The 12278-nt window shown below is 42.7% G+C and overlaps 2 protein-coding genes across 2 annotated transcripts in view; both read left to right on the top strand.

The window, feature by feature from the left end:
• Positions 1–419: 419 nt before the first annotated feature.
• Positions 420–1232, top strand: mRpS7 (mitochondrial ribosomal protein S7). The gene has a single exon (XM_075680172.1). The coding sequence runs from the start codon at positions 447–449 to the stop codon at positions 1143–1145; it is 699 nt and encodes a 232-aa protein (XP_075536287.1). The 5' UTR covers positions 420–446; the 3' UTR covers positions 1146–1232.
• A 555-nt stretch (positions 1233–1787) lies between these two features.
• Positions 1788–12278, top strand: part of LOC142571651 (long-chain-fatty-acid--CoA ligase 5-like) — a 93317-nt gene continuing 82826 nt past the window's right edge. The window contains exons 1-2 of the mRNA XM_075680171.1: positions 1788–2417; positions 4731–4827. Of these exons, the coding sequence (XP_075536286.1) occupies positions 2256–2417; positions 4731–4827 (259 nt within the window). The 5' untranslated portion in view covers positions 1788–2255. The remainder of the gene's footprint in view (positions 2418–4730; positions 4828–12278) is intronic.

Here is a 12278-nt window from a genome sequence, read left to right as displayed (position 1 = left end):
TGTCTAGTATTATAATTACTGTCACTTTTGAAATGCGCATTATTTTAAATATTTATTACACGCGGTGGAGCGTAGAGGCTGCAGAAGCTTCTAAAAAAATTGTCGCCAGACCGACAATCATAGAGCTAATATAGTCTAGTAACTCTATGCCAACAATCTTGAAGAATTCATTTTACTTGCCACCGTGAGAGCGCACTGGTTCAGTTGTTCTGTGCTGTTTCCTTTAAAAGATAGCTCTTTTAACATTTTTTTCGCAAAAAAATTCGGCGGTAAGTTGTGTGGTTTCACAGCCTTGGAGGCTATCTTTATTGGAAAATTAACGGTGCGGTCAACGTTTTCCTCGGCCGCAATGCGAGCGGCGCGACGCTCACAGCTAGAGGCGGCGATCGCAACCTTAGCGATGGAGCACTGACGTTTCGTTAGGCCACAGTAGGTGCGCTTCAGAGATGGCCGCTGCCGTCTGTGGAAGCATGCTTCGCTCTGGAAGTGTCGTTTCTCGCAAATTGTGCCCTGTTTATGCAACTCAAGTGCGGACTACAGTTTATGACAAAAATTATGTAGAGCCATTCATCGGCAAGAAGAAACTGGAGGAACTGGAAGCATCAGGGGAAGCGGAAGATTTCAAGTTCGTGCCTGTCAAGGCAGCGTTGAGCGATGTGTCGACTTCGGTATTTTATGACGCTACGCTCAACAAGTTCATAAACATGTTGATGCGCGAAGGCAAGAAAGCACTCGCAAAAGAGAACGTTGAACGTGGACTGTTCAATGTGAAGCGGATCCAGCTCGCCAAGTACAACCGCACCACTGATGAGGAGTCGAAAAGTAAGATCGAGTGCAACCCTGTAACTATCCTGCACAAGGCCTTAGAAAACTGCCGCCCAGTAGTGGAACTAAGCCCGATCAAGCGAGGGGGCATCACTTACCAAGTACCTGTGCCCATGACACAGAACAGGTCTCGTTTTCTTTGCATGAAGTGGATGATCGAGGCTGTCAACGACAAGGACCCGAAAGTGAGGTTTTATGATCAGCTCGCCAAAGAACTGCTGGATGCGTACAACAACCAAGGACGTGTCGTCAAAAAGAAGCACGAGCTACACAAGCAGTGTGAAGCCAACAAAGCTTATGCCCATTATAGATGGTCGTAACGGCCTACCTTGCTCAAATAGACTTGCGTCGAGCCTTCAGCAAGCGCGCTTGGCTATGTAGAAAATGAATAAATTTTGTTAACCCGCCGTTGCACTTTAGTTCCGCTCGCCGAGAGTGAGCGTACATATGTATACGCTCAAGCGCAGTGCACGAAAGCCTTTAGTCGGCTCTTGGAAACGCGCCAACAGAATTCACCGGTTTTTTTTTTTTTTTTTTCAATATTTTGTAGTAAGCAGCAGCCGCTTCTACGGTTCTACAAATCAATCTACATCATTGCTTAAAGTCAGGAAAAGTGGGGGTGGGGGGAGACATTCCCTTCTATTTGTTTAAGGTGGGGCTCGGCCCCCTCTTGGCAGGTTAACGTTCTTTATACTATGGTTCAACTGTAGCACTTTGGCACCTATCCAACAAACGCTGGAAGTTATACAATTACCAGTAGTGCCTTCTGCGGGGCAATTCAAGTTCTCTAATTTCTCGAACAATGGTTTAATCGCGATTAATGGTTTGACTATACATACATATAATGCGCGCGCGCGCTAGTCGCCGGCCCTGTGGTCCACCTTTCACTGAATGACTGACTGCATGTCTGAACCGCATGTCACATACTTGCAGCGACAATGAGTGCCAAAGAGCGGCCTAGAAAAGGCTATGGTCAGCAGTATCATTCGCGCACTGCAGCCCTCAGTCGCCCACGGGAACTGACGACGTGTCGCCGATTTGGCGCTCAGCCATGCCCGGCCTCTCCGCAGCGAGCGCGTCATGATAAGCTCGCCCCCGTTTCTTAACATCCGCTCATTGAGCAGTTTTAGACTTTGTGCCTTGCACGCTCAGTTAGTTTGCTCATAGTGCGCGAGAACCAGCGACGACGAGTTCAGCGCGCGTGTAGTCGACGGCCCCCGCTGCGGCTGGAGCAGGGAAGGTGTTGGAGCCAGTGGAGCGCCGGCCGCCGAGCCGCTCTCCTCTCCCAGTATCCGCCGCCGCCGCTGCCGCCGCCACTTGTTGAGCGGCCGGCAACCGCGACGCATTGTTGGTCCGCTTTCGTGCGTTGTACGGATTGTGGGCACGGACACGCAGCTTTCGCGGGCGAAGCGTATACAATTGGTCACGCAATGTTCAAGCTCATCGCCAGCCGATTTCCCGGCGCGCGCACGAAATGGGCAAACTTCAGCATTCTCCCACGTCCCCATCGCGCGGAGACCCGCCGATCATGGATGAGTGCTGCGAGCAAAGAGGATCTTGACCTCATCCTCTGTCAATCAACATTGTTGCAGGTAAGTGTATCCGGTATCCGTAACATGCGCTGCGAACCCCGTGTTTTTCTACATCGCCATGTCAGTCTTCCTGGCTGATGTGGCCTTCCGCAGGTTGCAACGTAAGGAAGTTCACTCCTTTTCTTGCAGTTTAAAGTTTCCTTGAGTGTCCACAACGGGACGCATGCAATAGGGCTCGATATTTAATAGAAAGAGCAGAGGAAAAAAAAGTTGAACGCGCCGCCGGCCTTGGTGATGTGAGTGACCGGATTGTTGGTTTCATTGCGTCGGTTAAGGAAAACTGCCAATTATTTCCGACACCACCGGCGACGCTTTTTTCCTCTACTGACATTATTTGTCCTGTCTCCTTTTTTGTCTTCTAGTGATGCACGCCTACGCCCCTAATCTGTTTGTCGCGTGGAAGCCGGCAATGAAGGAAATTAATGCTTTCATTAATGTTGTCTTTAAAGACAACATTAAAGACAGCTAGAGTGTACGGAGCCAGTAATATGCTAATTAGCATATTACAGGCTCCGTACACTCTAGCTTCTTCTGCAATATTGTACGCGTGGTTGGGCGTGCTTTTCGTGAATGGCTGTGGCAAGGCAGAGGGAGGTCTGGGTAGCAAATGCACTTAAAAAATATGTGCCTCACAGCAAATTGTGTAGTAGTTTTCTCTAGGGGTTCATTATGCCACATATAGCCCAAATATCTGACTTCTAGCGCAGATGTACTTTTTCAGTGAACTTGCTTGTCATTCTCTTATACAAGGCTCTTTCTCACCCATGGTCTGCATGCTTTTTGATTTGCAAAATGTCTCTTTTCATTCATTGACTTTGGTATCTCTTTATGCACAAGTATGTATCATTGCACTCTGCTTCTTTTTTTCATCTTGTGTGTGTGTGTGTGTGTGTGTGTGTGTGTGTGTGTGTGTGTGTGTGTGTGTGTGTGTGTGTGTGTGTGTGTGTGTGTGTGTGTGCGCGCGCGTGCGTGCACATGCATGAAATAATTGAAACTGTGCATTGAGAGTACACTGGCCTTGGAATACTATAAACCATGTGTGTATGTCACTATACACCTCTCACAACATATGCAGGTGTACACTTAGCTGTCGTATGATTTGTCACTAGGCAGCTATGTGTTGCACTTTCTTTTCCACCGCACCTGGCAGACTGACAGCTGTCTCAGTCAGAGAAGAAGTCACATATAGAAAACCTCTACTTATACAATTTCCAAGTTGGGCTGATTTGTCTGAATGATACGCACATGTACCTGTCAGGTCTAGACTTGCACATTTTAGTCTACTTGCGTGCTCAGTTGTGACACTTTAGTAAAACACAACTCTAGTTACCATGATAGATAAACAATACAGAGACACAACACTGCAAGAGCTAGACAGTGCATTTTCTGTCACTCTTGGTGTGTGCCGTCTTTGTGCTGTTTACCCACCGTATATATGCATTAACTGGCTGAAGCATATACCAGTCCGATGATTGTATAGTCCAATTTGTCAAAGACTGAAAATCTATTATCTTTGGTTCACTATAGAACTTTTTCTGCATATGAGTTAGCATTCAATTCTTTTGAGACATTGATTTTCGAAAACTACATCACACATGCATACAACATAGTTGTTTTGAGTCCTTCCCTCAACTCATCTAATGCTTTCTTATTGGAAAGAAAAAAGAATGGAATGATGGAATAGAAAGTGACAAAACATGCTAACCCATTTAGTTCATGGTTGCAAAAAGGGAACTACATGATGAGCACAGTGTGGGCAAATAACAAAATAAAGAGAGCAGCACATCAGCATGTGTTGCATACATTTCTGTATGAAGTGCCCTTCATTATAGCAGCCCGGGTTCTTTCTTTTCAATGCGACTTTGCAGTTGTGCTATAAGGTGGAACATAAAAAAGTTACAAACAGCACTGTCTTGCAACGAAATTTTTATTCCTCTAAGCAGATATATATGTATATATGTCCTTTCTGCTCAACAAGGAAAGCAGAACAAAAGCACGTAGAGAAGGCATGTTTAAAGAAGCTTTTTCTATAGAAAATACCGTAGTAGAAGTTTCACCCAAACTTTCCCCTCATATGCTTTTGCTCTGTTTCTCATGCTGTGGAGACAGACTGCATGTCACCGCCTAAATGATTCAACATTTAGTTGTCAGTCAGCACTGCTGTGTGTCACTTATGTCCTATTCATAGGCCTGTGTTTTCCCACTCAAGTCAAAGACCAGCCTACCAATATACATATGCTTCTGAAGTTTTTGAACACAGGGCATATTCGACAGTGATGTGTTGAACATGTCTACTTTTCCGCCTGTTTATAGGGTCCTGAAAGGATAAGAGTTGGAAATGCCGGCACTGTACCAGAAACAGAGGTGACAACTGTGTACGAAGCTCTTCTTAATGGACGGCGCATGAACAGTAAGTAATGTACTCTTGTTTTCAATCCAAATGTGCATGAAACAGCAAGTTCATTACAATCTTTCCATCATGCAATTCTTTTTTGTTGTTTTTGTGATCATAGAAAGTATCATTATGCACAAAGCAAGATCTTCAATTTAACGGAAGTACTGGCACTTATTTTCCTTTATTTGCCAAATATTTTTGTCAATAAATATTATTACAAAAGTGAAATCTGAGAGTATGATTAAGATTCCTAAAACTTTTCAAAAATCATTTGATTTATGATTCACTATTGAGAAATACCTGGCCTTGACCAAAACATCAATTTGAACATTGGTTTTTGTTTTGATATGTGTACCTTATGCTTCCTAGTATATATGTATTTACTTATATTTATTTCATAATGTTACGACAAATTTTTACTAGTGTCAGGTGAAGGGCATGGCAAAAATAAAATTAAGAAGTGAAATGTGCATAAGAAAAATAAGAGGGAGCACAGCCTGGGCTGCATGCATGGGAGAGGGCAACAACGATAGTGCTACAATTAAGGATACAGAAAATTGGATACATGAACAAGCCATGACTAATGTGGGATGGAAAAGTTACATTAGGTGGAACTAAGTATAACTCTATAGTCTCATATGTAACGTTATGTAATTGTGGTGATCTCTATGGAAGCGATAACAACGTATATATTTTGTTTATTAAAGCATACTGTTCTAGGCCTTTATATAGGCTGTGGCAGGAATTGGGACATTGTATGGGACCATGTCCATAGTGTCTTTACAAGATCCACCAAAGGAAGTCAGAATACAGGCTACTATAGAAAGAGAGAAAAAAAGAAAGGTCATCACACACAGCAACACAGTAAAGAAGAAACTTAATAATAAATTGCAAAAGAAAGGAAGTTGGACATATTATGAGAGATGTTGGAAAGTATACAATTAGTAAAACGGGTTGAGTACATTGGAACTGCATTGTGGATATTCGCATGGGAGCAAAAATATATGTGAAAAGTCAACATTAAAATTTCATGGGTGAATCGGGACATTTGTACTTATGGAATATAAATCTTTATGCTTTGCATTTTGATTCTGAATTAATGTGTTGTGAAAGCTAATTAAATTTGTATAAAGCTGGTCAGTAGATGTTAAGCCAGCGGTCATCAAACAGTTGCACGAGTCTTCATTCCATGCAGAGTTAATTCATTCTTGGATTCGGATTTGTTCTGCCTCAGGCAAATGTTTGTAAATCAAATATATAATAGAGTAGACAGTTCTGTATTTATTCAAAATTTCGAATATTTGCATACTACTAATGAAAGAGGCCCAATGGCAATATTTTGCCACATGTTACACCATTAAATTTTCTATTAGCACTCTCTTTTTGTTGGTAAACATTTTCTAAGTGAAATGTGGCTCATATCATATAAACTGCTTGTGCACAATCCCTGCGCTGCACATTTTTGCCCCAGTCGAAACATGTTGAGCTTAAATTGAGACTATGCATCACTTCAGTTAGGTACCACTGCATAAACGTACTGCCATCTGGTAGAAATAGGTACGTAACCAAACAATGCATCTAGCATGTACAATGTGAAATGTAGGTGCTCTATGCTTTCAGAATCTGTCACAATTAAAGTGTCGATGATCATTATTGCTAGCAGGATGAAAATGCTTCAAATAATATTTTCTCGCACCAGTGATTATTCATGGAAGCTTCTATAAAGTGTGCGTGTGTATATATATATATATATATATATATATATATATATATATATATATATATATATATATATATATATATATATATATATATATAATCACTGGTGCGAGAAAATATTATTTGAAGCATTATATATATATATATAAAATGCTTCAAATAATATTTTCTCGCACCAGTGATTATTCATATATATATAATATTGTAATAAATAAAATAAATTGTAATAAATGTGGTCAATTCAGTCGTACGAGTTTTTCCTCATTTACATAAGAATTCTTTAATGTTTCTGTTGTCAACCCATGTTAAGTGAAGCACTATGTATACATACAGATGCATAGAAGAATACATTTTGATAAACTGGAGGGAAAGCTAAAGATCTCTAGCCTCCCTGTTAAACTTTTGTCTTGTATCCTGGATGAGGCCATAGAGCTGCTTCATCTGGTACTTAACTATACAAAGTATCTGCTCCCCACCCTCCCTTCACTGAAGTGGTAATAGTGTCAAACTGCGTTAATATTCTAAATTTCCTTGAGTGCAATAACTGTGACATATGACTTGGCTAATGCCCCCTAATTGTTTATGATAAGTGGTTATACACCCTTTAACTCCAAACAGTTTGTATCAGTACTGTGGATGATGAGTACTACTCACCCAGACTGCACTGTCTTGTTCTTTACTTGCTAAAAAGAAACCATGTCTGTTAACTTATTTCAGGTCATGCAGCCAAGGCTATTGCAAACATGCATTTCACTGATATTTTATATTCCTTCTATTTTTATGATGGCAATTGTTTTAAATAGAACTCTCTCTAATTTATAAAATCAATATGGAATCCAGCCTTGAACTACCATGACTCACATCTCGCCATAAGTCCTTTGGTTCATGCCTTTTTCACTGCCTGATACATCATCCTTCACAACACCACGAAATCATGCCCCCCAATATGTCTCATCACACATGGACCACAGGCATGAGGTTGTCTTCCCTTGTTGTAGCACTTCCACTCTGCGCAACTCATTCTTTCCGAGGACTTCTAAAGATTGTAACCACCTTCCTTGTGTTCACTTCAGATATAATAGACTGCCAACTTTTCAAAAGCACTTTAACTCGAAGCCACTAACTGTAACAATTTTTACTTTATTGTTTCTCTCATGTTCCATCTCGTATTTGTCTTCACCTGTGGTATTCTTTTTCGAATTTATATTATTGTTAGTGTTTTTCATCATTTGATGTATTTCTTGTTCATTTATATATATATATATATATATATTCTTTATAACCACTCCCCTCTGTAACACTTCGACCCTGAGGGTACAATAAATAAATATGCTAGCCTAATATGAAATGTATACCATACAATCAACACATTTATTTTATTTCAAAGTACCCCTAAGGGCCCTCTTACAGGGGTATTACATCTGATGAGAGGATAGTAAATAAAGTACACTTATAGCTAACAACACCTCCTGCTCCTTCGTGAGTGGGCGCAAGGTTTAAGAGAGTAAGATTGCTGAAGTACACATTTAGGAGAACTGCATGGATGGTACAGTTCGCAATCGGCAAACAAACCGTGCTGCAGGCTCGTGCCTAAGCGATCAGGATCCCAAGGTTTATTCTTTTTTGTCCTGATTTATCTCAGTCCGCATGCAGTTCCGTGAACCTTAAATGGGAGACCTCACTGTGTGCACAACATATCTGTGCAGCCTTGGCAGTGATTTATCCCAGATCCGGTTGCATCCTGAGTCTTATCTACAACAGCACAAAACACTCCAGCCTCACTGCTGCTTCGCAAACTCAGCTACCTGATTATCTTGAGCATACTGGTCTTCAGTTACGTCTGGGTGTCCTTTGACAAAAAAAAAAAAAATATTGCCTTGTCATTTTGTTTAATGTATGACATAAAATGTGAGGCCTTGGAGGTGTCCGAATTCAAATCTGTTGTTTTTTCCACTGTTTTCTTGCTTGCTGGCCTAACATGTTTGTCTCTCTCTTTGGATATGATCATCTCTTGGTATTGACCATATGGATGAAAGGGCAATGGGTGAGGTGGTGGTTTTTTAGAGATCGTGAGCTAAGTTACTCATGCATACATACAGAAGCACGATCTCTAAGGATGTTTTTTGAATATCCAGGTTTCTTCTGTGATGAAGGAACAGGAATGTAGCACTACAATGCAGTCCACTTATAATGATACCACATATAACTATAGATCGGTTATGACGACGAGTTGACTTCAGAGTATCAATTTATGCATTAGGGCTATGAGAAAAAAAAGCCCATATATAATGATATGTTATTCACCGCATATCGGATATAACGATCGAAATTCTGCCATTTGGGCGGCGTTTTCCATGCATAATAATTGTGAAATTTGCTTTTCTATGTTCCTCCTAACCGAGACGGGGCGAAAAGTTTGCCTACGCGAGTTCGTATCTGCCGCCATTACCGCGCAGCGCGTCCCACCAGCGCGCCGATCTGAGCATCGCTAGTTGGTGCGGCGTGCCACAAGATGGCGTCAGCTGCTTCGCGCCCGCTTAAGTCCCTTGATAATTTGAAAGTAACGACACTCTTTGAACTCTGCCGCCGCCGCGCGACCTCCTCGCCTCCTCCTCGCCCGTTGTGCGTTCCCCCCGCGGTAACCAGTTTTGCCCCCGTTTTTTCTGCACGCCGATTGGTCTCCCTGCCGTTGCCCTTGGAAACGCGCGTATCTTGGGTTTTGCTTGTGTTTTTCTTTTTCGTTCGCCCCATTTTCCTCCTGAGCACGGCTGGCTCGGCGCTTTAGCTCGGCGTAGGGAACGTTGTACGCCGTGTTTCCTGCTCTCTGTGCTAGCGCTATGCCGGGCTGTTGCGCATATAACTGCAGCAAGAAGCCTCAAGATGGCTATGCCGTTTTTATGATACCACAAGGAAAGCGTGACCGCTTGCGCAGGAAGCAGTGGCTGCGTGACATTGGCCAAAAGAACTTTATTCCGACAAAGAACAGCGTTGTTTGTGAGCCGAGGCGTCTTTCTTAGAGCTCGTAGCACAGCATCCCGTAAGGCTGCATTTTTTTTTTTTTTTTTCGTTCTTCCGGCCTGCTCACCAGCGCTTTTGTTGCGGTTGTCCTCAGTATGCTTAATATTCCCCTCGCACGTCGCTAACTGTTGTTATTCAGTCGGAAGTGCAGCATTATAGATTCTGATTTGCGCCCTGAAAAAATTAGTGGCAAATATACCTGTATATTGCAGGTGATAAGCGTTAGCTTTTAGATCTCTATATTTCAAGGTCCCGTTGTAAACTGGAAGTATCACGTGACCCAAGGGAGGCCAGAGGTGACCCAAATCATGTCCACCCCTGTATAAGAGAATGATTACCCAATTAATGAATCATTAGTGATTGACATAAGGTGGATTAGGGAGGATTAATATGATTAGAGTCTATTAAAGAAGATTAAGGTGGATTAGAGTGCGTTAAGAAGGATTAAGATGCATGAATAAAGATTAAGGTGGGTGGAGGAGGATTAAGGCGGATTATGGTGGATTACGGTGAAGGGTTGATGAAAGGGTATTAGGACCGATTAGGGTGGAATAGGGTGCATGAACTATGATTAGGGAGGATTAAGGTGGATAAAGTAAGATTAAGGTCCATTAATATGGATTAAGGTGAATTAGGGTTGATAAAGGGTGATTAGGACCGATTAGGTTGGATTAGTGTAGATTAAGGTTGATTAGGGACCATGGAGCTGGATTAGGTTTGATAGAGGTGGATTAGGATGTATTAAGGTAGATTGGGACTATTAGGCAGGATAACATTGGATTAAGGTGTATGAATAAGGATTAAGGTGGATGAAGGATTAAGCGGATTATGATGGATGCGGATTGATAAAGGAGAATTAAGACCGTATATGGTAGGCTAAGGTGCATTAGGGGCGATGTACGTTGATTAGGTTGTATTAGGGTGGATTGGGAGTACTAAGCTGGATTAAGGTGGATGAAGGAGCATTAAGGTGGATTAGGGAGGACTAAGGTGAATTAGGGTTCAATGAGTATTAAGACCGATTAGACTACCACAATCCTCCTTATGAACATTAATCCACTGAATCCACATTTATCGACCTTAATCCTCCTACATTCACTTTAATCCACCATAATCCACGAGAGTCCTCCTTAATGCACCCTAATCCACCTTCATCGACCTTAATCTACTCTAACCCTCTTTAATGCACTTTAAGCATCCTTAATCAACCCTACTGCTTCCTCATTCACTTTAATCCACTATAATCGTCCTTAATTCACCTTAATCCACATTCATTTACCTTAGTCCACCCTAATCCTCCTTAATCCACCCTTATCCTCCTTCATTCACTTTAATTCACTTTAGCCCACCATAATCCTTAATGCACCTTAATCCTTTTTAATCCACCCTCATCCTCCTTCATGCACTTTAATCAACCCTAATCCACTATACTTCAGAAGAACTTTACTTTCGCCTAGTTGGTATTTACTGCATATCATATTGAAGCACATATCTCGTACAGATGGCCCCTCTTTCTGTGTTCCATCGTCCGTGGTGTCCCCAAACGAAGAATCCCTCATCAGTTACATCGTTACCGCCCGTGCTGTTTGTGTTCTCTCCCTCTGTCCCCGTCTTTTTTTGCGGTCAATATGATATTCACTAATCCACTATAATCGTCCTTAATGCACCTCAACGCACCTTCATCCACCCTAATCCACCTTCATCGACCTTAATCCAACCTTATCCTCCTTTATGCACCTTAATCCACTTCCATCAACTTTAATCCACCTTAACGCTCCTTAATACACCCGAATTCATCTTAATCCGATCACTAATCATCATTACTTTGCTAATCATTAATAATCTCCTATGCGCGGCTGCACATGCTTTGGTTCGCTTCCCGCCTTTCTTCGGTCACGAGATATTTTCTGTAGCTCACAACGCGACCTTGAAACAGAGGTCTAAGGCTTTCTCTTAATAAACCACGCACAAAGGGATGTGTCACAAGCAATACTAGATCAGACGCACGAAGTAAAGCATCTGATCATGTTGCAGAAAAATTGTCTGGAGCATAGAACTCGCCCCAAAGCTCCCTTTACATCAGTATACCCCGTTCATACGGCTTTAAGAAAAAACCAACCTCCTCATAAACGTTGCCTTCAGCATTATCGATGCTGTTATTAGCATTTCTCAAAATTTTGAACCCCAGTGGGGCGCGCAACTGGCCCAAAAGAACACGCCTCCATAGAATCCTGCGTCCCGTCCGCGGGAGCCCAGGAGGAATAGCGTGCCGTGCGCAACCGGCGGGTGAGGAGAATCGAGGAGGAAAGCGCCGTGAGGAGGAGAGTGTCGCTACTTTCAAATTATCAAGGGGCTTTAGCGCCCGCATGGACACCAATGGCTGCTTAACAATATAACGTGTTCTCCCCTTTTCTGTTCTCTTTCGGTGTTCTTTCCTTTTCGTACCTGTGCCTGATTTGCTCGAATAGGTAGGCAGTAGCAACGTAATTTAAGAGCGTTGGGCAGTAGAGCGTCATTCCGGCTTGGGCGTGGTTGCCACGTCCACCCAATACAAAGGGTTGGCCGCAACATCATCATCACCGTATGCGCCCGCGTCGCCTGCGAGCATGGCCGGCGAGAGTCCCGAAAGAGAGAGAGAGAGAAAAGAAAGCGACAAACGAATCGCGCTTGCACTCTGTGGCGTAGTAACGGTGGGGGGCTGTGGGCCCCCCGGGTGCCAGGTGGTGGGG

This window comes from Dermacentor variabilis, chromosome 2 (assembly GCF_050947875.1).
Source record: "Dermacentor variabilis isolate Ectoservices chromosome 2, ASM5094787v1, whole genome shotgun sequence".
Classification (NCBI taxonomy): domain Eukaryota; kingdom Metazoa; phylum Arthropoda; class Arachnida; order Ixodida; family Ixodidae; genus Dermacentor; species Dermacentor variabilis.
This window is presented reverse-complemented; position numbering and strand designations above follow the sequence as displayed.